Raw genomic sequence first — 26,934 nt, forward strand, 5'->3', positions numbered from 1 at the left:
ATGAACATCGTGGTGGAGTTCTTCGTGGTCACTTTTAAAGTGCTCTGGGCGTTCGTGCTGGCCGCGGCGCGCTGGCTGGTGCGGCCCAAGGAAAAGAGCGTGGCTGGCCAGGTGTGCCTCATTACGGGCGCCGGCAGCGGCCTGGGCCGCCTCTTCGCGCTCGAGTTCGCCCGGCGCCGGGCCCTGCTGGTGCTCTGGGACATCAACACTCAGAGCAACGAGGAGACGGCGGGCATGGTGCGCCACATCTACCGCGACCTGGAGGCGGCGGACGCCGCGGCGCTGCAAGGTAACTGGGACCTGCACCCGAGCATTGTTGGGTCAAGCCTCTTACCACCCCCGCGCCCTACCCTGGAGGGCCCCGAAACCCCACTGTCACGGTCAACCCTGCTCTCGAGGAAGAGAACCCCCCACCCCCACCCCAGCCCGGTCCTCTGCGAGTAGAATTTGTCCCCTAATAAAGGAACACGATCACCTCTGTATTAGGAGGGAGAAAGTGCGCCAAAGCCTTGTCTTAACGGAGGTCCTGTCCCTTGGAGCACGACTGTGGGGTTTCCCAAGCCCTCGGAGGCTAAGGAAGGCGAGGGAACTTGTTACCACCGGTTTGAATCCTAAAGAAATGTCTCAGTCTCGTTTGCGAACGGGAAACTAGTGTCTTTGGGAAGTTGTTCTCAGACTCTACTGATGCATGTGTATATGTTACTGCGGTCTGAACCGCTGAGACTAGGGCAGCATTGATGATTTCACTATAACTTTAGCCACGGGAAAATAATTAACATTGTTTCACCAGAGACAAGTCAGTACTTTAGTTACATACTCAGCCTGATTGAAAGGTAACCTCCTCTCTTAAGGGAAAACGCTTGAAGGATTCAAGCCCTATTGTAAAATTCATTCCATGTTTTTGATAACCTTAGGAAATCTGCATTTCTGGATATTTATTAACTAACCTGAATCTGAGGGTTTTTTTTTAAAGCCAAAGCGGAGACCATAATTGACCATAAGTTTGGGTCTGGGAGATTTGGTAATGGCTCTTGCATTTTTGACAATTTTTTCGTTTCCAGGGAAAACATTGAACTATATCTGGAAGATTAACTTGGGCACCACTCCTCCCCCATGTTGATCATTTGTCACCAAAATTATTGGCACTTGCCTTTTAGGTCAGAAAACTAGTATGTTTTCACCATTGGTAAGAGGGTAGCAAATAGAGATTTTTGTGCTCCCTGCCTAAACCTAAAAGGGAACAGTCGTTTTCCAGGGAAGGTTTTTTTTGGTTTTTAAATTGAGTTCTTATATGGTAAAATTGCATATTTACCTGTAAACTTGGTTTATATAAGAATGCTTCTTTGGGGAGTTCAGCTACTCCAGTTAGACCAAACCAGTGTGAGTCCCACTTTTTTATCAGAAACTTGGTTGATTTCTTGGCTTTGGATGAATTCAGATCATTAATTACAATTTTGATTTGTGAACCTTGAGATGAGTTTCCATTTTGAGGGTGCACATACTAAAGAGTAAGAGCTGTTTCTGGCCACTGTTCCCCCAAAAAGAGGAGTGTGTAGTGCATGTGTTTGGGAGGAGGGGGTGTTACTCTCTGGGCTGAGATCAGTTCATTCCAGGTGTCTTTAGCTCCGGGAAGCCGATCCCATGAGGTCTGACTTGTATTGGGCTTGTCACAATTACATGATTTTCCCCTAAGCAGAGTTATCCAGTAAATTGCTGTAATTCCCAAAGACTTTTGGGGGAGGAAGGCAGCTGTAAGCTCCGTCATTGGCAAGGCTTACGGTGTTAGAAATTTGAAGCTCACTGTAGTGATTTTTGTTTTGTGTGATCTTTGTCCTACTGATGGCCACGTGACTCATGTTTTGCACCCCCTCCCCCCATCCCTTCTCTGTTCCATTTTTTTTTCTTCATCTGGACTTCTGAGGACAGCTGGGAATGGTGAGGAAGAAATTCTGCCCCACTGTAACCTGCAGGTTTTTACCTACACCTGTGATGTGGGAAAGAGAGAGAATGTCTACCTGACAGCGGAGAGGGTCCGCAAGGAGGTTGGCGAGGTCTCAGTCCTGGTCAATAATGCTGGCGTGGTCTCTGGGCATCACCTTCTGGAATGTCCTGATGAGCTCATTGAGAGAACCATGATGGTCAATTGCCACGCACACTTCTGGGTAAATATAAACATGCTTGTTTTTATTACTGGGCCCTACTCAGCAGGAAGGCTGGGAGGGAGTGAGACTTCGGGACCAGCCTGAAAGCCACCTGCACTCTTTCACCACAAAGCTTACTTCCACTTCACTCCTCCCCCGGTGAATTACAACGTATGCCGGTTACTATTAAATCGTTGTTTTCTTTTTTTTTTTCCCCTCCAATTCAGTATTTCTGGAGAGAGTAGAGGACTGAACATTTTGAACTAGTTTGGAAGATTGCCATAAAAATAACAAGAGGGAGCATAAAACCCTGGGTTTGTTTATTTTACTTTCTGTTGAGTTTGTAAAACTTTGGTTGTTCTTATGAATTCCTAAAGTCAGAGTTTAGGCTTCCAAATTACTGCTCAGCCACATTTTAGAAAGTGCCAGGGATTCTGAGATCAGCATTTGTGGTCCCATGGGAGTGGTCAGGCCACCCTGGCAGTTCCTTTACCATCCATTGACTGTCCCCAGGGTCTGTGACATTGTCCTGTTGGGGTATATCTCAGCACTTTCTCAGCTTAGAGGATGCGTCTCTTTGGAGAACAGAAGTCACCCTGATAGGACCACAGAGTCCCTATGTAGAGGGCAGGGGTGTTGTGAGACCTGGCAAACTGGGGACATGCACCATGTCGGCTTTTAATCATCAGAGCTATTACATCATCTAAATAGATGAGAGGGGAGGGCCTTCTGCTCTGGGGGCAAAACTAACCCCAGTTTTGCAACTACATTTATCTTCAGTAATGGTAGGTGTGAAGTTCTCCCCTATAACTGTACACTCTTGACCCACTTTCTGCTTTTCTTCCCCCATAGTATTTCTCCTTTTCTTTTGTAGGCAGGTAGGATCCAATAAAGAAAGGGTAAGGAAATAGGTTTGTTGTTTTTCTTTTTTTTTCTCTCCCATAGGCGGCTTAGCCTTCTAACAGAACACAACAAAGAACTGTTTCTCCTAAATAGGTCACATTAAACCTCATTAATTTTTTAGCAACTGTTTTAAAAACTTAATCTAGCTATAGAAGTACTTATTCAAATGTTGCTCCTTGAACATTAAACCATTTCTCTGCCCCTGGAAGAAGCTTATTTTAATGTTGTATTTTTAAACGTGAGCTTTATTTAATTCATTTCCAGAGCTCTAGAAATGAACATTTAAATGACATGAGCTAACTCATATCTATGTTTTAAACGCATAGGAGGTTACCAAATACAGTTTGGAGGGCTTTGAGTGTGCTTGTGTGTGTGTGCACCGGGGGTGGGGAACTGAATATAAGTCCTTGCTGCCGTGGGGTCCACAGGAACAGGCGGCAAGTGACAAAGGAGTGGATCAGGTGAGTAAAAGCCAGCACAACAGAATAAACTTGGCAATACAGTGTATCAAGAATCTTGTGTGTTTATAATTCTGAGTAAAACAAACAGCCACCACTTGAAATAAAAGATGCACATAAATTGCAAGTAGACTGTAGTTTTCATATTTAAAGCCTGGTAAGGATGAGGCTGCCAGAGAAACACCAGCTGATTTCAGTCACGTTGTCATCCTTAAACAGATATCCAGCCGTCGGTCAGCTAGTTATGAACCACCAACACCAGGATTGTTTTTTTCCAATAACCTTTGACTGAGATGATGTATGGTTTCCAAAATATGAACTTTTACCTACACAAAATACTCTGAAGTTTAACCATCTTGCCTACCTTCTCTGCATGAATATTTTGCTGAATTGTACAATTTCAAACATAACCAGATTTTTTTCTTTTAATTTATTTTTGGCTGCATTAGGTCTTCGTTGCTGCGAGCGGGCTTTCTCTAGTTGCGGCGAGTGGCGGGCTACTCTCTTTGTTGCGGTGCGTGGGCTTCTTATCGTGGTTCTCTTGTTGCGGAGCGCGGGCTCTAGGTGCGTGGGCTTCAGTAGTTGTGGCACGTGGGCTCAGTAGTTGTGGCTCGTGGGCTCTAGAGTGCAAGCTCAGTGGTTGTGGCACACGGGCCTAGTTGCTCCTCAGCATGTGGGATCTTCCTGGACCTGGGATCAAACCTGTGTCCCCTGCATTGGCAGGTGGATTCTTAACCACTGTGCCACCAGGGAAGTCCCAAACATAACGAGATTTTTAAAGAAACTCCATACAATTGCTCTTACAAGCAGTTAGGTACTTGTAAGAGAAAAGAAGCTTCTTTTTGCTAGACATCCTATAAAAAGAGAGCTAATTAGAGTGTATTAAGCATAGAAAATCCATTGCTTTCGCTTTGAAGATGCACATCAGTTGATATACTTCGAAGTAGAAAATTAAATCAAATTTCCAACGAAATAAACTACTGTGGACCTGAATCTCTATACCAAGGAGGAACATACCACCTTCTCAGAGTCCTTACTTTGCTTAGAGATGTTGCTTAACGTCTCTTAACATCAATTTAGAGAGTTCTTGGAAGCTTTGACAGTAATGACGTCACTTCATATTAAAATCTGGGAGGCTCCTGAATTCTCCAGCTGTTTTTCCCCTAAGCATCTAAACTTAAGAATTTATTTTCTAAATTGAGTCAAAAAATTCATTTTAGAGTTGGAATTTCTGGCTTCTTGCCAAGACTTACAGACCTTTTAAGAAGAGCTCTAGCAACCAAAATTTAAAAGAAGACTTACTATAATTTTATAGTGATTTATTTTGTGTGTTTTGAGGGGCGAGGTTTAAGTGGTACAAGTTACCACCTGAATTCAGTTTCCCTTCCAGTAGTCCCCTTAGGTGAAAATGTTCACGGTAACTGTTCCCAGATGTATTGGCATGTGCTTTTTCCCTTCCAGAAAAAATAACCAGCATGTCTTTTTGCTGCATCTGGGTGGGGAAAAGAAGTTGCCCCATACATTTTAAAGAGTGGATCAGCTGAGCAAAGACTTGTTCATCATTTGAGCAGATCATCTTTAACCAGCCTTTTAAGTAGCGGTTGGTGTCTGTGTTCATAACATAATAAAGAGCGTGTTGATCCTGACCCAGAGGTAAAGTCATAGGCAGCGAACTAGAAACCATGCGGACGTTCACTGAAGAGCTATGCGGGCTCCTCCTTTGAACCATGCCTCGTGCCACTCCCCCAGCCTGGAAGGCCCACTTCTCCGCTCCGCATATCTTTTGAGGCCTGGCTCAAGTTCTTCATGTAACCTCCATCCCCACTCCAGCCCTTTTCTGGCATTTTTGCTTATCAGAGCCGCAGGGATCCTCAGAGACCATCTTGTGCAACCCGTTGTTTTCTGGCGAAGCTGCCGTTCAATGACTTGCCTCTTCTTTCCCTTGATCTCTCGCAGTGTTTGTTGTCTCCCCCATCCTCTGCGCATAGTATGTGCTCTTTGGTGTAACTTCTGATTCGTTGTGCCCTGAGATCCCCAAGTAGATGGCAAGCTGGCTGTAGGCAGTTTGTTATGGCCGTCTGTTTGTTTTCCCCTGCCAGGAACAAAACTCTACTCCTAGTCACTCAGTAAATGTTTGATAGTACAGGCTAAGCTTCCGCTTAAATATTTAGAAGGTAACCTATTCAGAGAATGCTCACATGGGTCTGGCTTCTGAAGTTTCAAAGGGTAAGCCTTATGTTGGACTAATTCAAGCTGCATAAGATTGACGGGATCTCAAAGTGAGGCTGTCTCACATTCGTTATTGTGTCTGTCTCCTTTTGTTTCCCTCCACAACTTTTCCATTGTCCCTGCCCTACCTGTAAGCTTGCTTTTTACTGTAGTATATTGACTCTGCTCATTGGTGCGAGGCTAGCGACTTTGAGAAGGCAAATCTGAATCAGCTCAATTTGACTATATGGCAGTCATTCATATTTGCCAGTGGCCGAGCCTCAAGGAGAGGATTCCTGCTGCAGTTCTTTCCTTGCTTCTTAACCTCGAACCTATTTGCATACACGTTAGAAGCTTTTGCAGTACTTGGCATTATTCTGCACAGCCCCCCAGTCTGCTGTGATACTTTACCATCCAGTGTTCTATCACCGGCAGCTCTCCTAGGAACCTTCCCTTGGTCACCAGTCAAGAAGTGATAGATTTGAGGTAGGTTCTAATCAGCATAATCTGTTGTGCAACATTCGCAGTTAGGACAAGAACGTGAGAATGTGTACAGTACAGTGCACTTGAATGTTGGCATAAGCCAGAGAAACAGTCCACTCAGGTTCTCTCTGTACCTGGGTGAGATGCAAAAGCTTGAAAATGCCTCTCTAGTGTCCTTTGAAATATGGAGAGTTGGCCTCTATATAGCAACTGCAAACATGTTTCGCCCAAAACATTAAGTATTGCTTCATTTGTTGTTTTTTAAGAGGAATCTTAAAAAAAAAAAAAATCATTGCTTGCCATTTCTAAAAGACAAAGTTTATCTGTAGATCCTTTTTGACCAAAGAGCTGCACTTGGCATTTATACGAGAGCAGCAAATTGATCCCCGATTAACCAAAAGGGGGAAGCAAAAGCATTTAACTCCAGGCCTTTTATGTTCTGAAGAAGTTTTGCATGGTAAAGGAAAGGACTAAATCTGTCAAATCGCTAGTCGGTAATTTACTTCTATTGATATGATAGTCAGACAAGATAATTGGTAGTTAATTAATAGACCACTTAACTTAAAAGGTTTCACAGTTTTAAAATACTAATTACTGAATTAGGCATTTATCTATATCCAAGTGTCTAAAGTCTATTTAGTTAAAATCCATCCAGGAAAAGTAAAAGCCCACCAGCTAGATCTGAGTAATGTAGCACTTAAAGACATTAGTGCTGTGGTTGTACCTAATATCTCATGAATGGTCCCTAATCATTAATGCTTAAGTTCTTACGTGATTTACTGGTTTTTAATCTCAAATACTATATTCCTCTGATCTCTGGTTAGAGAAATCTAGTTGTGGTCAAGGCTTCTTAGATTTAGAATTTAAAAAAAAAAACCTTTCTATTCTTATAAAATTATTTGACTGATACTTCCTACTCCGAAGCATAATATTAAGAATTCTATGGAGTATTGTTTTCCCTACTAAAAACTTGAAATTCGTGGTGTATTTTCAAGTCTGTACTAGAGCTGGCTTTTGTTATTAAATGAATTCACATGCATAAAAATCAAATGTTTGAGCTTCAGAAATAAACTTTTTGTGTCTTGAACCAAACTGTAAATTGACATAGGGTCAGCATACTTTATCTTATTAATTCTCACGGTCACAGTTAAAAACCGAGTAAAACATCTCTTTAGATAGCAACTGCGTGGATACTTGGAGCTCTATACCTATCAGGGTCATTTCACAGCCTTCTTTCCTAACGTAAAATAAGATCACATGCTCACTGAGCTTTAAGTTTCTATATTTGATATATTACATGCTGGACCCAAATCTAGGGCTACTAGAAATAAACATCTATGACATGATAAACTGTCACTTTACATAACTGGTGTGAGCAGGGAACCATCCTATAAAAATCTTCCCCACACCTTTGATAAATGTTGTAATCTGTGTCCGGTTATCTGAGTTGTTTAGAAAATATTGCTAAGTAACCAGTGTCATATGAAAAAATAGCAGGGGCTTGCTTAATGGCCACATCCAATGTGTGACGTGACCTTTCTACAGAACGTGAGCCTGTTGACCATCTCTTTGAAACGCTGGTGCTCTAGCTTCCATGATAAGCCCCCTTTCTCCTGCTTCTCTTCCTGTCTTCCCAATCCTCTTAGCCTCCCTACCTCCGAGATACGATGGTGGTTTAGTACGGCACGCGCAGACCTCTTCTCATTGTGCACCTCTAGTTGAGTAATCTGTTTACTTCGGTGGCTTCAACTGTGATTTCTAAGAGTTCCCAAGTTCATACAACTGTCTCAGCTCTTCCACGCATTCCCTAAAACCAGCAAGCCTCAAAACTGAACGAATTCCTCTTCGCCCCTTCTTGAACTCCCTGGTGTGGCCAGTACCAGGCTTGGAAACATCAGCAGTGTCTTTAATTCTCCATCCCGCACACATTCATGGGTCACCAAATCCTGACTGATCTGTTGCTATCATGTACTTTGATCCCCTCCTTTCCGTTCCCGCCTCCTCCTCCGTGCTTCTTTCACCTCTTGCCTGGCCTCTACAAAGAATCTCTGAACTTCTCTCCAGTTTCCAGCCTTTGCTCTCCAACCCAGGGTGATCTAAGCAGACTTGAGTTTGTTAGATGCCTGCTTAAAGATGATGCTGACTAGAACCTACCCCAAGCCCTGTGTGACCATATTGTCCACAGCGTGAAGTCCAGGCTTGTGAGCATGGCAGCTTAGGCCTTCCAGCGCTGCTTTCCACCTGCCTTCCAAGCTCATCACCTATTACACCCCCTGGCAGACTGTAAACACCAGGCAGGCTGGACACCACGCTGGGCCTGAAGGGGCCCGGCACACTCAGCTCTTCTGCCATTTGGGTCCTGTCTTACTGGGGAGACAAAAGTTGAATAGTTCAGACAAAATGTATCACTACTCCTGAGAAAGAAAAGCGAATACATTCAAAATCTTTTCACGTTGACTTCATAGTGTCTTTATATACTAAGGGGGCAGTCCTTGTAGAATAGTGTCAAGTTCCTGGTTCAGGGAATGGACCTCTCTTGTTTGATTATGTGCTGTTTATCTAGATTCCTGGAAGCAAACTTGGTATTCTTTTCTCCCTCATTATTTCTACATCCAGGGCTTTATCCAGTGTCTGCCCAGGTAGAAATTAATCTATACGGCACGTCAAAGTGGAAGCATCCGTTAGTCTGCGCTAAGGCTAACCCTGCTGGGACAGCTGTTTCAGAAAGACTGAGTGGAGAATGCCCGGTAGAGCCCTCAGCCACTGGATCCGATGCGTGATCGGGTCACTGCGGCCCCAGGAGGGCTACAGACCCTACGGTTAAATGCTTCACTGCTCACATTCTCAACTTATTCTCTTTCTTTTCGTTTGTTTTTACCCTAACCATTTTTCAGATTTTTCAAGATCTTTGGCAAATTCTAGTGAATTGACTTGAGTAACTTGAACATACCTAAGATGTGACAATCAGAAAACACTTTCCAAGCAGTTTAATAACCTCACTGGGAAGGTGGAATGATTTTTTTAAAGTAGGAAACCCCTTTTTATTTAGGTTTTTTTCTTGAGTTGAGGAATATTAATAGCAGATTCATCTAAAATTTCTGTTGTAGTTCTTTCAGAAACTAAAATTAAAGCCTATTTCAATTAAGATAAGTAGGCAAGTTGCCTCTGTCTAACCCCACTGTCTGCCTGCGTGGCTGGATGCAGAGGGGACGTGTGCGGTTTGCTAGCTTGTGTTGGAGCGCTCAGGGAAGGAAGCTCCTGACCTTGGCGCAGCTACAGACACTGCACTTGGAAAAGTGCGCTCGAGCCTGTGTGAAGTCCTAAATCCCCGGGATGGTTTTGGACCCCCAAGTTGTACTATGCTGAAATTCCACTAGGGGGTGTGCTGGCAGGGTGGATTTGTATCTTATTTCCTTCCGCACACAGCCAGTAATTGTCCCAAGATAAAGGGCCTTTTGTCGTTGATCTTTGGAGTATGACAAACTGATAGTCCTTAGGAAACAGGGACCTATTCCCTGCCTCAACTGAATGGGTTAAATCCAATGTTTTGAGCCTGTTACTCTAGGAATCAGATTAAAATGTGTGAATCTCTCTTGGTTTAATTAGTTGATTTCTTATCTCAGAAGTTACTATCGTAGTTAGCTATTCAAAGAACTAACCCCTTCTTATAGTTCTATTTACTGAGCTAAAAACTCCTTTTAGGCGGAGACCCCTTGTAAGCATAACCAGAAAATAACTTGGAGGATGGAGTCCTTTACTTCATTCTTTGAAAATATATGGTAGACAGATAAAGCATACAGCTGACCTAACCCTGTTCAGACACCATTGTTTAGAGGTTGTCAGAGTACGGCCTTAGGACCTAATCTCATTTACCCTGACACACATGGCCAACCGCTTCCCATCACCTGGACCTCTGGGTTTACGCAGGCTTATACCATCACAGCACTGGCAGGCGTGCCTTCCAACAGAAGGATGCCAACATCTCTTACTTGCTCTTACCCAGCGTGGCCCGTTCTTGAGTTTCTTTTTCTTTTTTACTTTATTTGTCAATTCCCTCAAAACTCAAGTTCACACCTGTCAGGGACCATTTTCCTAAATGCTCTGAAGCTAAAATTAAGTGAACCACAGGGAAAAAAAAAGAATATCCTCTCATAATGATGATAAAACTTTCAACACCGCAGCAAGTGCTGCTAGAATATTTAACAAGGAAGGGCAATTACTGCTGCAACCTTGAGTGCTGTCAAATGAGCCCAACTGACAAGCCACTTACAGTGAATTCACATTCGGAAACACAACGTGACTTGGTCTGTGAAACTTTCAAAGATCGCGCAAAGATGTGTGAAAGGTGACAACGGTGTTAACATCGTGAACATTGGCGTTTTGGGGGTTTGGGGAAACCACAGTGTTTCTCATTTGCTGCTTGCATAAAAATGTGAATTTCTTGCCTTTCCTTCAAATGGCTTAGTACTGGAATTTCTGAATATTAACACGGTTCAGCATCTTAGTGTTATTCTAAACAATGGGGCTCAAAATAACACTTCCAAATCAGTGTAACTGGGAAAATATTTGTGGTGTAACTTATGTAAGCACATGGGTATTTTGAGGACAAGTGCAACTTAAAATTCAAAGCCTGAATTTTTTTCCCACCTGCAAATTGTAATTAACATACTGCCCCCTGCTGATTTCTCAAGGATTTTTTTTTTTTTTTAATGGGGATAGTTCTACAATCTCTTGGGAAAGAGAAACATCAGGTGTAATAAATTATTTTTAAATAGTTCTGTACTAACTTTTAGTATTTTTACATTTGCTGGACTCTTCTCCGTCAAGCAGTGTAACTTGTATTTTTTAAGCGTTGATTTTCTGACCCCAGTAGAACTAAAGAAAAGGATTCGAGAAGTGGTGTTACTGGAAAGTGTCGGTTGTTTCCCAGCATCTCCCAGGATTCCGGAGGAAGGGGGCAGGCAGCTGAAGCGGCTGTTAGCCCTGTGTTTGTGAGGCTGCTTCTAGTGGTCAGGTCCTGGGTTTTTGCCGGAAGTGTGGTCTGACACTACGTGGAGGGCAGGGAGGCTTGCGAGCCGTACATAGTAAGAACCGGGAATTGCAGGAACTTGAAGAAACGACATAACCAAAAATAGATAGCACTTCTCACCCAAATAGCCTGCCTATAAATATATGCTTAATTAGCCTTGGGTACGTTTACTCTACTTTTACATAGCACTTAAATTTTACAAAGCCCTTTCATAAACACTTCTCTCTCATTTGCTCCTCACGGCAACTCTGAATTAAGTAGAGACAATATCCCCATTTTTATGGATGAGGAAACAAACCGAGAGAGGTTATGGGACTTGCCTAAGGTCACCACTGGGGAAGGAAGAAGCTAGGACCCAGACCCTCAGCCTAGGACTTAGTTTAGAAGCTCTACAAATACTTATCTGGGCTACATGTTCAAAGCTCCTGGTAGATTCTCCTAGGAGTCACTTATGCTTGTGCCCTGTGGTATAATGTAAGAATCCACCTTCAAATGTTGATTTTTTTTTTTTATTAGCATGGTTAGTTTAGCAATGACTAATTAACTCTAGCTTAATATCCCCGGAAAGTTTGCTTCATAAATTAGACAAACATGTAAAATTCTAAAGACCCAATACCACACTAGAATTTTATTACCAAAGCCCAATTCATGTGTTCTTCTCTCCCTTTTCTGTAATTTTCCATGGTCTGTGTCTGAGATGGTTACTGCATTGGCAAGAGTGTGGTGTATCCTTGGTCACTCAGCTTCCTTCTCTTCCTAGTTTGCATGTCAACATTGACAGGACAGACATAAAAAGTAATGAATAAAAAGGGCTCTTCTACAAAGACTGGCTGAACAAAGTTCTATAAATACTTGGAACTGAAATGGCAATAACAGTGTGGTTTTAGTTTAGACTTTTGTTTGTTTTAAGCTTATCTCCTGGAAAATATAAAACCTTTATTCTGTTACATAATATTCTTTTGAGAGCAGAATTCCAGGTAACTGTGTGAGATTTGCTTTGGAAATGCTAATCATGGATTCTCAAAATTGTGCAGTTTTGGCCAGCTGATGGTGTCCAAACTTGTGGCCCAAGTGTCTGACTTTTAAAGGGGTAACTTTTTCCTAGGTAGGGTTTTCTCACAGGCTTACCAAAGCGTGAAAGCTTCAGAAAGGTAAATGTGGAAAATTTAAAAGGTAAATAAATGCTGAGGCTAAAAGGGTCTAAATTCCGTGTCTTGAAAGCTAAGCCCTCAAAGCCTCTGTGAGTAAGGGGGAAGGATTTTGAAATCTTCTAGGTCTCTTTTTGAGAGCTTGTTCTAATGGGGTCAGGGGTGTCTTAGTCCATTTGGGCAGCTCTAGCAGATTACCATGGACTGAGTGGCTTATAAACTACAGGAATTTATTGCTCACAGTTCTGGAGGCTGAAAGTCGAAGGTCAAGGCTCCGGGAGATGTGGTGTCTGGTGAGGACCAACTCCCTGGTTAGTAGACAGCCGTCTTTGCTGTAACCTCACACGGTGGAAGGGGGTGAGGGATCTCTCTGGGGTCTCTTTTATAAGGGCACTTATCCCACTCATGAGGGCTCCAGCCTCCTGACCTAACAACACCACATTGGGCATTAGGTTTCAACATGAATTTTGGAGGGACACAAACATTCAAACCACAGCAGAGGGGCTTGCTAGTGCTAAAAATGGATCCAAGGCAAATATACATACAGTCAGTCTGTAAACTCCCATAGTTGCCCATACAAAGCTCCCAGGGATCTTGGCATCAATTTGAACTGGCATTTGTCTGATAAACATTACTGGGGAAAGGATGTGGGAAGTGGAGAATGGGGCCTCTCAACCCCTAATAAATACTGTGGTTCAGAGAACACAGGTAGGATAGAGGGCAGAGAAGTTAGTCTGCCTTTACTTGCTGAATTTCTAGGAGAAATTGATCTGAAGCCACTTGAGGTTTAGCGTAGACGTGACCTGGCTCAGGCTACAACCTTAGGCTCAGCCTGCGGTCCAGAATGGCAGCAACAGCATCACCCCATCAGGCTGCATGTTAGAAAAGCAAGCTCTCAGGCCCTCTCCTCTCCCAGACCTACTGGATCAGAGTCTGCATTTGATTCAGATCCCAGGTAATTCTTGTGCACATCAAAGTGTGAGGAGGAATGGCTCTTGAGCACATATTTCCCTTCCCACTTTCTCAATATTCTCTGCTTTTTTTTTAATTTTATTTTATTCCCTGAGCTAATTAGCCCTTTAGGGATTTTGTAGACTAGGAAAATACTACACCATGCACTCTAGGGTCCTCCTTGTCTAGGTGGTGTTTTTGTTTTTTTATTTGGGTTCCAGGCCATTGTTAAAGGAGGAGCCCAGGTGCTCTCTTGCTCACTATCCCCCTTGGTTGCTGTGCCCAGGATGGAGTTTCCAAAGCCATAAACATCACGGTACAGAGTCAAGGCTATGCACTGAAGAGATATGTTCTTCCTGCCCAGGACCAAACAGCTGTCTGGAAATAGGTTGCAGGAGGGCAGAGACCTTGCCTCTCGTGCACCCCGCTTCTCTGCTCCTAGCCCCTGCAGACTGTCAGCATTATCTCCCTTCAGTGGTATTTCTGAATTTAGTGGTAGAGTGGTGGTTTGAAGGTATTGGCATGTAAACTACAATGGGCTTTTGAGCCCATATTTAAGACGTGAAATTTTTTTAAGCCTAGAATGTCTTGCAAAGCTAGAAAATGTCATTACGATATGAGACTTAGAGCTTAGAAAAAATCATCACGGGACTATATGGAACTTGATTTGCTAATGTTCACGTTCCTTCTAAAGAGTGGTTCTCATGGGGCTCTTTTCCCCTCAGGGGCATTTGGCCACATCTGAAGACATTTCCCCTTGTCAGAACTGGTGGGGTTATTCCTGGCATCTAGTGGGTAGAGTCTGGGGATGCTGCTAAACACTGTACAACGCACAGGACAGTCCCCACAATGGAAAATTACCCAGCACAAAATGTCCATGGGGCTGAGGCTGAGATGCCCTCTTCTAGAACACTGGCTCTCAAACGTGGCTGCATAGTCAAGTCACCTGGGGAGTGTTGCCTTCCGCGGCCAGATTCCCTCCCGGGTATGCCTGGGCCTCAGAAGGAACACCTCCCCCGGATAATTCCAGTGTGTAGCATCGTTTGAGAACTGATTTCTAGAAAAGGTGGCTTTTTACAATCCTTAAGTGTCTTTAAGAGGTTTGCAAAGTTTTTGTTTGTTTGTTTTGTTTTTTTAACAATGCCTAGCACAATACAGGTATCTCATAGACCCCCTTACACAGTGAGTAAGTTCTAAGTTGTTACAGTGCGTGCCTAAGAATAAAGTGAGTTTTCAGGAGTAACCTCTTGATTTTATGTATCTGGAGTTTAGGTAAAGATGTAATTTTCTATAAAGCCTCCACAGTAAGCACCCTGGAAAGCAGAGAAGAATTTGAACCCTTTGCACGGATGAAATACGAAGGGTGACGGAAGGGGATCACGGCGGCCTTGCTGGGCTGTGGCCTTTGGGTTGGGCGCGGGCTGGGTCCTGCCACTTCAGATGGCCTAAGCAGGGGCTGAGCTCACATGCACGTGGTTATGCCTCATGGAAGTAGTTGCCAGTCACTCGAGCAGAACCGAAGCCTCTGCCCTGTGGAAGGTCTGTTTTCATTACAGTTTCGGCGATGTGATTTGAGTTCGGAGCAAAGCAGAGGGATTAATGACAACCTGTTGTTTAGCAGGCTATTTGGCTGCAATTTTGTGGGCTATTTTCACTATTCTGTAAAGAGTTACTAAATCGGGTCAGGGGCTTGGGGAACACTCCTTTGATCATCTAGGACTCAGCCAGGGGGAGGGTCAGGGAAAGCAGCCTTTCAGAACCAGTGTGCAGCATTCATCGTTCCTTTTAAAAACATCGAGCTTCCATGGACTCAAGTAAAAGACAGAAAAACGATGATTGTAGTGTTTTTTAACATGTAAGAGGCATGGATTCACATTGCATTATTTGAAAAGGCACAGCCATGACAACATATAAGTGTTGAATGAATAGATATTTTTACTGCTCACCAGATGCCGGCAACTGCACTAATGGAGTTGATACCTTATTGAGTCATTTATGAAAGTCTTAGGCAGCTAATACCTCTGTGTTACGACTTGTGTATCGAACACGTGGTAAGAAAGAACGAATTATTCGATATAAGCTGTCGTAACATTTTTGAGCTGAGAAACCTCGGAGATCTCCTTTTTGTCTCACAAATGAGTTAAGCCAAGAGAGGTCAAGTAACGAGGAAGGTTAAGTGATTGACAGTCAGGACCATGTGGTTTCTGGACCCTGAAGGCCAGTGTACTTTCCAGACAGATTGAGTTTTAAGTCCCCTCCTTCCTGGTATTTCTGCACAGGGAACTCTGAAGTGTCAGGGAGTGTTGATATCTGAGTTGCTGCCTTGGGGTAGATTCATCCCATGTTTTAACAGTGGGAAGGCAAGTTAATGAAGCATTTATTTTTGCTGAATAACTAATGGCGTCATCATCTAGGTGTTCATTTGAAAAGCCTCGCTCTTTTATCAGCTCCTTGGTTGCAGGGCAACTGTAGGCGTGTACTCGTGCATGTGTGTTAAGTATTAACTGCTGATGCCCCTAAATGTTAAACCAATCCCTGTGGCCTCAAAATAATAACAAAAAGGACAGTAGATGTAACATTGATATGAATTTGACGTTTATGACAAATTCTTCTCTATAGCTAAAGAGAGAACATTTTGTGTCCAGCAGGTAGAGATTTTCATGAACATTTTAAGTCTGAGAGTCGTTCCAGGTTTCAGTACCTTGGGGCTCTGTTGCACAATTTGTCTGGAGACCTTTCTTGTCTCTACAAACACACCCACATAGGAAAGAAAAAAAAAAAAGCTGTCATCGAATTACATGAATTTCAGAATTTGTGCTGTCAACTGCAACGAAAGTATTTAAAGTCAGTTTATTGCTAACAAATACAGATTTGGGTTTTACTCCCTAGTTGAAGACAGTTTTGTAATGAAAAATGTCAAGTTACACTTTCTGTGGTCAAAGTGAAGTTTCTGGAGTTTGGTGCTCAGTACGTTGATGAAGCAGATACCTGTAAATCTACTGGATTAAGAATACTTAGCCATGGGTTCCTTTCCCAGATTAGCTTGGGAGTATGTCACCCTTTCTTTAATCTTTGAGCACACTAATGATTAACCCTATTAAATCGCCTTTTAAGCCCAGTTCCCTGTATTTTCAGCACCTTCAATAGTTTGTACTCTTGAATCATCGTTTTCCAGGAGAAGTGACTGAATTTTCATAGAAGAGTGCCACCAGATGTCATTTTAGTCTTGTAAATAAGCAGTATGTTCCTCTGTGATCCCGACAAAGATAAGTTAGTCTCACAGCGGCAGGCGGAAACAGCAAAACACCGAGGAGAGTCGCTGAACCATTTGGAGGGGTACCATAGGGATGTCCAGTTAAACGTTCTTTGTTCAATGGAGCCTTGATCGTATTTTTTCCAGATCATATATATTGCTGCTATTTGGAGACTCTGAAAATCCTTAAACATAAATACATCAGAAAACTGTACTGTACATGTGCTCATGGTGTTAAGCCTTTTCCCATTGTAATATGATTTTTGGTCCCCTTTAGAAATGAAAGTTTTCTGTTTCTTGGACATTCAACTGAGAGAAACACTTCAAAATGATTCTTTTAAAAAGATACCTTTTCTTGAATTGACCACAGGACAGTCATGCCAATGCACAAAAATAGAGTTTGAGGCCTTTTCCTAACTGTGAGGAATTAGCTTTGCTTTTCCCTTAGTATCCGTTATCCTTGAATAGCTTGCAAATATGGAAAACATTCTGAGTGTTTTACCTATACCTTTAAAGTGTCGTCAATCTTGCAATTTCAAAAGTCGGCCTTTGCCGGATACCACATTTCTTCACGTTCTCTTTTGTTTAACTTTAGGTTAATTTGTCCTGACAGTGCAGCTGCGGGCTCTGCGTTGCAGTCTGTCATTAAGAGCACCAAGAAGGATCTGGAGGGTTGGAACTGTTGGGAGTTAATTTGGCGTAAACCTAACATTCAAAGATTTCTCAAGATATGACATGTCATGTCTGTGTCCAGTCACACTTCTGTTTAAGAAGTTCTTGTTTATATTATAAATATGACCTTTACAGTTATCTTTCAAAGTGCCCAGTGCTTTGAAGAGGAACCCCGAGGAGCTATGGAGATATTAAACTTGTGAAGCATGTTTCATAGGAATGTCAGTGTCTGTCTGAATATCCTCTTCCTTCATCCCTTCCTTCCTTCCTTTCTTTTTTTTCTTTTTAGTCACTTAGCAACCCTGTCAGCCTGGCAGCTTATGGTATTGGATATGGTCTTGTGATAAAATTAATCACAGGTAATCAAAGGTCTATCAGCATACTTTTTAGCCAGGATCCATTACTGAAAGAGTTTTCTTTTTTGCAGATAAAATAATCCCTGGGTCCCTTCCAATTCTAAATTGTCTCACTGAACATACAAATTGGTTGCTGACTCTGAGACTCCCCCGCCCCCAGGTCAAGAGTCAACCACATTTTCCTCGTGACGATCTAGATGTCCTCCCCTGTGTCTCAGACATTTGAATAAGAGGACAGAGCTCAGAGTGCGGTTCTCTGACTTAGACTAAACATCTAGCTAACCTTGCCACCCACTGTTGGCACCAGCTAACTCTGGTGACTGATCAAATGTACTTCCTTTAGCCATCCCTTTGCCAGCTGGTAACTCCCGATCTGGATAATTCGTCCTTACAGTAAGAGAACACAACGGTCCCGGTGTCCGGCGGAGCTGCCCCTCTCAGATTCACTGTCGGCAGCACGTGCGTGAATTTACACTCAAGCCATTCGGGTGTGTGCCGCAGCTTTGCTCGTTCTTCTAACGCGTCTCAGACAAAGATCACGAACCTGAGCTTGAACTGACTGGTGTCATGGCAACTAGCACTTCACCTCTTGCTGGTCCCCATTTCATACGTGCTACAATATTTGTGCACATTAATAATTCATCACAGAGCGCCAGAGTTCTTTGTGCTGCCAAACGGTGTCAAGGACAGACTGTGCTGTGCTCGCTCAGATGTCACCCACCAGACTGTTGAGGGCAAGAGTAATTAGAAAAGAAAACTCGTCGGGTTACTCGGGAAAGTTCCCGAGAGCGCGATGCTTTCTCACCACCCATTTACAGCACTTTTTCTCATAACGTAAGGACTAGACTTCGTGTTGATCAAAGTTCATTTGGTAATGTGCCCCAGACACAAGGCAGGGCTTTGGTTGTGGAAAGAAGGCCCGGGCGGTAATTGCTCGCCTCCACTCAGGCAGCAAAGGAAATGATTAACAGCCTCAGTGCTCGGTCACATGGATCAGGCTCCAGCCTGAGCCCTGCAAGCTCGGGTTTAAAAGGAAACCTGAGTGTCCCCGGTATGAACGCTCTTCCCCCAGGCTTGCCTTCACCCGGCATCCAGTAGGAGCTGAGTGGTGGCCACCAGCTTTGGAAGACAACCAGTCTGGGTCCCAAGGCCTCCCGGCCCTTGGATGGCTTTCCTCCCCTCCCAGTTTCCCCAGCACCTTGTCTGGTGTTTCTGACATTGCTAGTAGTTGTAATAACTGTAGCAGTAGACGTGTAAGTGGTGAGCCTTTCTAAATAAAGAGCATAGACCTTTGTCTTGGCATGTAGAAAGCACAGTGGCGCGCTGGTTTTGTTTCTACAGAAGGTCCCGGATGAGGCAGGAGGCACAGATTTTATAAGAAGTGTTGACCTGCCACAGCCCTTTTTTAAAAAAATCAACCCCTTCCTCTTAAAAGAAAGCTTCATACTAAAACAGACAGACCTGTGCCACACTTTACTAGCAGCTTAAAGTGAAGCCTATTTCCCTAAAAAATATGTTTACAACCCACAGTTGGAAAAGACTTTAGCCACATAGCTATATTTGGATTCTTTTGTTTCTCTCTTTTTTCTTATTTCCTTTAAGTGCAAAACCAGTAGCTTAAATGTCCCTCCAAACTACTTTGGTGGGGGGGTGAAGGGAGGGAAGCAGGCCCAAATCACAGGGTTTTTTTGTTTTTTTGTTTTTTGTTTCTTTTTTTTTTTTGCGGTACGCGGGCCTCTCACTGTTGCGGCCTCTCCCGTTGTGGACGACAGGCTCCGGATGCGCAGGCTCAGCGGCCATGGCTCACGGGCCCCGCCGCTCCGCAGCATGTGGGATCCTCCCGGACCGGGGCATGAACCCGTGTCCCCGGCATCGGCAGGCGGACTCTCAACCACTGCACCACCAGGGAAGCCCCCCAAATCACAGTTTTTAGCATATGTAGCTATAGCACCCTGCTTTTGTAAAGGATAAACTAAAACTTATATATTTGATGTACTGATGTAACACAGTTACATGCTGGTGAGGATAAATTCTGCTTAGAGACGGGAATGAGACCTGCTGCCATGTTACCTGTCATCGCTTGGCCAGATCATAATACAAGACCTGCATGTAGTAGGTGTTCAGGAAATACTTGTTGAATGAATAAGCTAATTCTGCCAGATCAGGAGGGGACATGAATCCGCTTCAGAACTTTGCAAGAAATTAAACTTAAAAACAGTGAGGAGGGACTTCCCTGGCGGTCCTGTGGTTGAGACTTTGCCTTCCAATGCAGGGGGTGCGGGTTTGATCCCTGGTCCGGGAGCTAAGATCCCATGTGCCTTGCAGCCAAAAGACCAAAACATAAAACAGCAGCAATATTGTAACAAATTCAATGAAGGCTTAAAAAAATAAAATCAAAACAGTGAGGAATTTGGTAATCTTCTGTCACCTACCTTCATATGTGCTGGGGATCTGGATTAGTCATTTAACACCTGCAGGCACCAACATGGAACACGAACATGGAGAAGTCATTAGAGCCCGCCCACTGGGTGTCTGGGTTTCTAGTCAGGCCTGGCCACCGGGTAGAGTTAGTGTGGAAACAGGCTGGGAACGAGCACGGTCAGCGATCCGGATTTGTCAGGTAACCAAGTAGAAAATTCCTACTGGTATTCTGTACTGTGTGTAATTTCTTAGGATGTACTCTTGAGTCCTTCTACTTACTTAACTTAAAAATAAGACCTTCATACTAAATCTATCCCTGTCTTTCAAGACTAGAGCAAACTTTTAAAACTTAGACGTGGTCTCTGGATAATGTCAAGACTAAATTTTATACCTTTTAGCTAATTGAGGAACAATTAATTATAATCAGATATCTAAAATAAGACTTATAGGCCTGATTACTTAAGGATGTGTTTTGTAGTTTAGATTGGAATAGATAAGCTTCCTTGTGATGTTACTATATTGGAATTCTATCCCCATATATAAGCTCTAAAGCCTGAAGTTTCCAGGTGCTGTAGACTGAAAGGACAAAACAAAACAAAGCACCGCAGAACATAATTATATGTTACAGTGAATGATACTGATTATATGTCTTAAAGAAATACGGACAAAGTCAAGGTGAATAGGATAATATTCGATAAAGGCTTAATACCATAACTACCTGTGATAGAGAATTATTGAGAGACTCTGGTGACATAATTAACATAAAGCACTTTGAAAAGCATGAGAGGCCATGTAAATATGTGATGAATATTACACTTTGAATTATATAGCAGGGCATCGGGGTAGATTATCAGAGAAGAGTTGAGATCATGGGTAAAACCTTACAGGTGAGAATAAGCGTGACACAGGTAACAGCAGTGAGGAGGCCCAGACACATGGATATAAGTGGGGACCAGGGGGTTATGTGATGATCAGGAGTCAGACTGGGGAAGACCTTGGGGTATTTCACAAAGATTCATCTGGCAACTGAACGCATCATGGATTGGGACATGGAAAAATTTCAAAACTAATGGAATGACTGTTTGATCTTGCACATGCAGAAGCTATCAAAACAGATAAGCTATGTATGCAAAAATTCAGCGATCTGTTAGCCGGGAAATCCTCTGAGAAGGGAATGCAACTCTCCTTTAAGTCCACTGGTCAGTGTTTGGGTTTCTTTAACTTCATAAATCATGGGAAGCTGTGTTGGCAGTGGGCTATAACTCAGCAGTGGACAGATTGCTCTTTGCTGCTTTCTTTTAAGAAGCAGGTTATAAAACTGTTGGGAGCCTGGTGGAGTAGTTAATGGATCATGTTAAGCAATTTGAAGTAATTAAAAAAAAAAATACAACCTTGCATCTGGAAGGCAAGAAAGCTAGAGAGAAAAGAGAAGTTCAGTGAATGAGAAATCGACGCCGCCTTTTGGGTCCACTGCCCTGGAGCTTCTGCCACGTGCTCTGCCCCCTGAGTGGCCAGTCACCTGCCTCCGTGGGGAAGTCACCCCCCAGTATACCCCACAGTGGAGTGTGGTCATTCAAATGCTATAAATTGTCACAGCAGAGTTAGTGTTAGGACACATTTTTCATTAAAATGATTCTGTACCTTACCCTCCTTTTTTTACACCTAAAATACTTTACCTCCTGTGAGCATACTTGGATAATACAGCTTGGATGCTGGAAGATGCTTCTGGAATATCTCTTCATTCATGGGTCTGTTGCTGTGTAGACACAGCCATGAGGTAAACAGTACACGAGGCTTCTATTCGTGGGTAAGCGGGAGGTCCCTCACAGACCATGAGAGGCTGCACTGAAGTGTCAGAGCATGAAAAGATCTCTGACCTGGGAGTAGTTTAGATTAGCAGATAACTATCACTTGAAAGGTGATAAAGAGCCTTCTCCTAATGGCTTTCTTTTCATCTCTGGACATTGTCCCCGAAAGCTCTTGTGTTACAGTCTTGTTGGTCACGGCTTATAACAGGCCTGCCATGCCGATGATACGGTGCTAAGTGAACCAGACGCCTAAAGGATCTTCTCTTTTTGATAAATGTAAAATATTTTCAAACAGATTGGGAAATGTAACGTGTGGGTAAAACTTTGTTTCGTGATCTTGGGTTTGTGGGGTTTCTGTTTGTTTTTTGTTGCTGTTGTTTTTTAGGTGAAACCCATAACGTCAGTTCTAAAGCTTGAATCTTCCTTTTCTTTCAGACCACTAAGGCTTTTCTTCCTACCATGCTGGAGATTAATCATGGTCATATTGTGACCGTTGCAAGTTCCCTGGGATTGTTCAGTACTGCTGGAGTTGAGGTTTGTCATGATAAAGCATGTCCTTCTTTCAGTCGGTTTATCTCGAGAAGAGTACACCAAAGTCCTAGGAAGGGTACCTGCTGCCCGCATGTTCCTGAAAGGCCATGGAAGCACGCTACCTGTGTGCTGCCTGTGGAATGCTCCCCAGCAACCCACGTGGCTCTACGTCTTCTGCCATAAAGTCACTTCTACTAGTTTGACAAAGCAGCAGCAGAAGTGGGTGGGCCCGTCCTCAGTATGGCCCCATTTTCATTAGCAGTTGTGCTTGACAATAGTGGGAAGGTGCAGGGTCAGGATGAAACTGGAGGGCAGTGGCAGTGCCACAGGGAACAGATAAATGAGGCCAAAGGTTGACATTCTGTTTTGGTCCACTTGCCAAAAGCGAGCTGTCTTGTGTTAGCTCATCAGATGAGATGCTTAGGGCTGATGCCAGGTGTCTGCATCCTAAGTCTGTAGAACTGGGCTTAATCAGACCCTGTTCTTCACCAAATTCAAGTTACAAAGCGTGTGTACGTATATTGCTCTGCGTGCTGTTCATCCCACGGGTGCCTGTAGCGGAAAACTGAAAACAGCATCCCATGCAACTTTGCAAAAGGATGCAGAAGAGACAGCTTCTACATTCTACGTTTCAATTCCTAATTTTAAAGTTGGGTAATGGAGAAGAACTTTCTTCCTATACCGTGAGTCCTTGGGTTAAGTTCTAGTTTAACTTTACAAGGTAGAGTTATCATTTCCATTTTCACTTGGCCCTAAAAAGAAAATGGGATCATAACAGCTTATAACCCCAGCTAAACTCGCCTTTGTTCTCCTAGCATTAATTTAAACAAACTGGTTTTTCAGTCTCCTTTACTGAACAAGAGACCATTTGTAAATTTTCCAGACACTTCAAAGCGAGCCTCTCTCCATTTTTAACTCCAGCTCGTTCGCTTTCATAGAGTCCTTTGTGGTAACTTCCCCAAAGTAACCTGATACTTCGTTGATGTGGCAGAAAGTGTTCATCTGTTTCTGCTGTTACTTTGAAAATATTATTTCTGCACCAAACCACATCAGATATCTGTCTTTTAAAATGCTCTCCTTTTCTTTGCTTAGTCACCTGTAACCTTTTATATCAAACATGTAACCGGAGTAACGGGACCAGGGCAGCTTGGGATGGGTCAGGGATGTGGACACGTACTGAGGATTTCTGCTCTTTCCCCTCTGCCTCAGGATTACTGCGCCAGTAAATTTGGAGTCGTGGGTTTTCATGAATCCCTGAGCCATGAGTTAAAGGCTGCGGAGAAGGATGGAATTAAAACCACGCTGGTTTGCCCTTACCTTGTAGACACTGGCATGTTCAGGGGCTGCCGAATCAGGTCAGTAAGGACTCGCCTTAATACTGACAAGAAGCGGTTCTAACAAATCCTCTTTCCATCTTGGGAGAATATGTGGAATCAGTCAGATCTCCAGCCGTAACCCACTTCGCACTTCAGTATCTGTCGTTTGGCAGCTCACTTGTAGCTTTCGTTGGTCAAGGTCTGTAAAGTTGAGGCGTGTACGATTGATAAGCAAGGACTGGTATTAGCTCACAGAAGGTAGCCTATGAGCATCAGTAGGAAACGGCTTCTCTGCACCTTCAAGGAGCAAATAAATACTCAGGATTTTCCTTAGAAGCTACTTCTTTAGGAGTGATTTTCTTTCTTTAATATTAACGTTAGTACATAAATGCGACTTTGGTTTGGATACGAAACAATGTCACTGCCATAGAAGAGGGTGGTCTTTCTTCCAAAAAGACCCTTGAATGAGACACCCCAGGTTTGGGAACTTCCTTTTTGCAGAGAGTGTATGTAGCTAGATTCACTCTGACAGAATGAGAAGAAACGTTGAGATTTTCTAAACATGAAATGAAATACCACCACACTTTGGAGGGAGGAGGCGTGTGGGAATAGCCATGTCAAGTCACATCTGACTTGAGCTAAGCGGAGTAAACAAAGCCGTGACTCATCAAGAGGACACTTGTAAAGACATGCTGACTGTGAGATCTCTGCTTGGACGAATCTGACAGGCAAAGCGAGAGAACCAAACGAGTTCCCCATGGGTCAGGGCCGATATGGACACATCCTGAGCCTGGCCACGCTCTGAGCAGGTGGAGGTGATTTGAGTCATTTCCATCTCAGGCTGACTCCAAGTCTGGACCAGGAACGGACTCAGCCCTGCCTCTTTTCCCGCGTGTGGGCGGGGTGTGTGTTGCTTTGCTTTTTGCCTCTTACGGATGGACCGGACGGACGCTGGGGGTCTGAGGAGCTTAGACTGTTTAGCATCCTGTTTAGCATCACAGCAGGTGTCCAGCGCTGCGGAGGGGCGCGAGGGGGGGGGGGGACGATGAAAAGTCAAAAGAATAAATTGTATTAAGTTATTTCAGTGGGTGCCTGGATGAATTCAGCTGAAGGTAGGGTGTCTCTGTGCACTTCATTTCAGAGACCCCCGGAGAAAATGCCACGGCTTTCCCTCTCCAGGCACCCGGGAAAGCACACAGCTGACTTATATTTCACTCCGAAAGGTTATGTTGGTGTTTACACACCATCATTTGAACTACACTTAATACTTAAAAGTTTGGCATCTTGTTTGGGTTTAGTGTCTGTTATGCCAGACACCCTCTCCTTTTTCAATTGAAAGAAAAAAAAAAGTAATTTGAAATACATTTCAAGGCATGTTGAAAACACGACTTTCTCACTTTACAGAAAAGCAGACCAATTCTGCTTTTTTTTTAACTTGTTTTCCAGACTATGCAAATAAAATGTGTGCATAGTAGGAAAATTTAGAAAATACAGAAAAAGCACAACGAAGTAAACAAAACGAATTCCAAATTCTGTTGCTCAGATAACGTCATCCTTCGTGTTTTGATGTGTATTTCCAGTCTTCCCTATTTTGTGTTCATTCTTAATTTCGTCTTTTGAATTTGTAACTCTCAGGAAAGAAATTGAGCCTTTCCTGCCCCCTCTGAAGCCCGATTACTGCGTGAAGCAGGCTATGAAGGCCATCCTCACGGACCAGCCCATGATCTGCACCCCCCGCCTCATGTACATCGTGACTTTCATGAAGAGGTAAGTGTGAGGGGGCTCCCTCCTCGGCAGGTCTTCCCCAGTCCGCCCCGTAACGTAAGGAACACACCACGCCTCACGGGGGCTCACTGTGACTTTTCCTTTTCAGCATCCTCCCTTTCGAAGCAGTTGTGTGTATGTATCGGTTCCTAGGAGCGGACAAGTGTATGTACCCCTTTATCGCTCAGAGAAAACAAGCCACAAACAATAACGAAGCAAAAAACGGAATCTAAGGATCTTTTTTGTATGGAATATCACTTCTACCAGAAGACGATCAAGATATCTCATTCCGACCCACATCAGCATGACTGATACTCTCTGGATTCTAAATCCGCATTGACTTTTTTTTTTTCAAATCAACTTTTTAAAAAAATAAAGTGTAAATTAACCGACTAGAGTGCTTGGAAAATGTGATCAGCGTAAATGAGCTTAAGCTGTTGCCAGTGGGGTCCTTTTCCGGCAGAACCCTAAAACCAGTTTTATCTTTTAGACAAGCGCTGTGTGATGTCTCCAGGCTACCATTATTTTTTCTGAATGAGCAGGGAGTCTCGAGATGATAACGACAGTGTGTTTCATGTGTGTGGTTTTTCTTAATTCCCATAGAGTTTATTAATTCTTGTAATTAATCTCTAGCCAATCGACACCCTTGCAACTTCAAGGACTGATAGTGCTATATTTTCTCATGTTTTCGAAGTTTCAGTTTTGCAAAGCCTGTGTGGCTCTTTCATTGTGTTTGTATGTACAGCTCTTTGAAAATGGCATTTTGAAATCTCTATCAATTGGAAGTAGATGATGATGTCTGATTGTTACAGTAAAGGTGATCAGGTCTCTTTGTTAAAGTCATAACGACTACAGTGTTGGTCGAATTTTAAAATGAGTCTCTGAGATCTTTCCTTGAGTATCTCTTCCCCTGGAGACCTATTGATCCAAAAAAAGATCATACATTTTCTACCTATGAATTTTGCTGCATACAGAAAGTGCCCTTTCCTCAGGAAGTTGCTGTGTTTCATTTCTTTGGATGGACTTTGATCTAGAATACATAGCAGCTCTGCAAAGAAACAGTTTCTAAAAATGGGAACTTCTGCATTTAAAAACGTCCCCATTTTTGTGCCAACTATGATTAGCAAGGGGGAAAAAATCTTATACTGTGGAGTACATATGGAAGGGTGTAAAGATTCTTTTGAAAGTTTTATTCACATTGTAGAACAGCAAATGACATTTTTACAGTATTTTTTTGTAAAGCAAACTATTTTGTGCCTTGAATTTGGTAAATGTGTATTAGTGAAACGTTGTAAAAGTGAACTTCTACCTCTGTATCTAAATGTATACCATCCACTTGTAAATTACTATAAACTATTATGTGATTGCTTTTTTTTTTTTTAGAATGTCCTGTTTAAATAGTGACCAATGTTTTAGGCTATTAAAATAAGCCATCTTTTACTAATTAATTGGGAAATTTTATAAAGGACTGATTAAATTTAAAGAAAACTTA

General features: G+C 43.1%; 1 protein-coding gene across 1 annotated transcript; it reads left to right on the plus strand.

The window, feature by feature from the left end:
• Nucleotides 1–26,934, plus strand: RDH10 (retinol dehydrogenase 10). Its single transcript, XM_004314016.3, has 6 exons — nt 1–289; nt 1,927–2,162; nt 22,267–22,365; nt 23,572–23,717; nt 25,314–25,445; nt 25,552–26,934. Exons 1-6 carry the CDS (start codon nt 1–3, stop codon nt 25,673–25,675), a joined length of 1,026 nt encoding a protein of 341 aa, XP_004314064.1. The 3' UTR covers nt 25,676–26,934.

The sequence above is a fragment of the Tursiops truncatus genome, chromosome 17, assembly GCF_011762595.2.
Source record: "Tursiops truncatus isolate mTurTru1 chromosome 17, mTurTru1.mat.Y, whole genome shotgun sequence".
In the NCBI taxonomy this organism is placed as follows: domain Eukaryota; kingdom Metazoa; phylum Chordata; class Mammalia; order Artiodactyla; family Delphinidae; genus Tursiops; species Tursiops truncatus.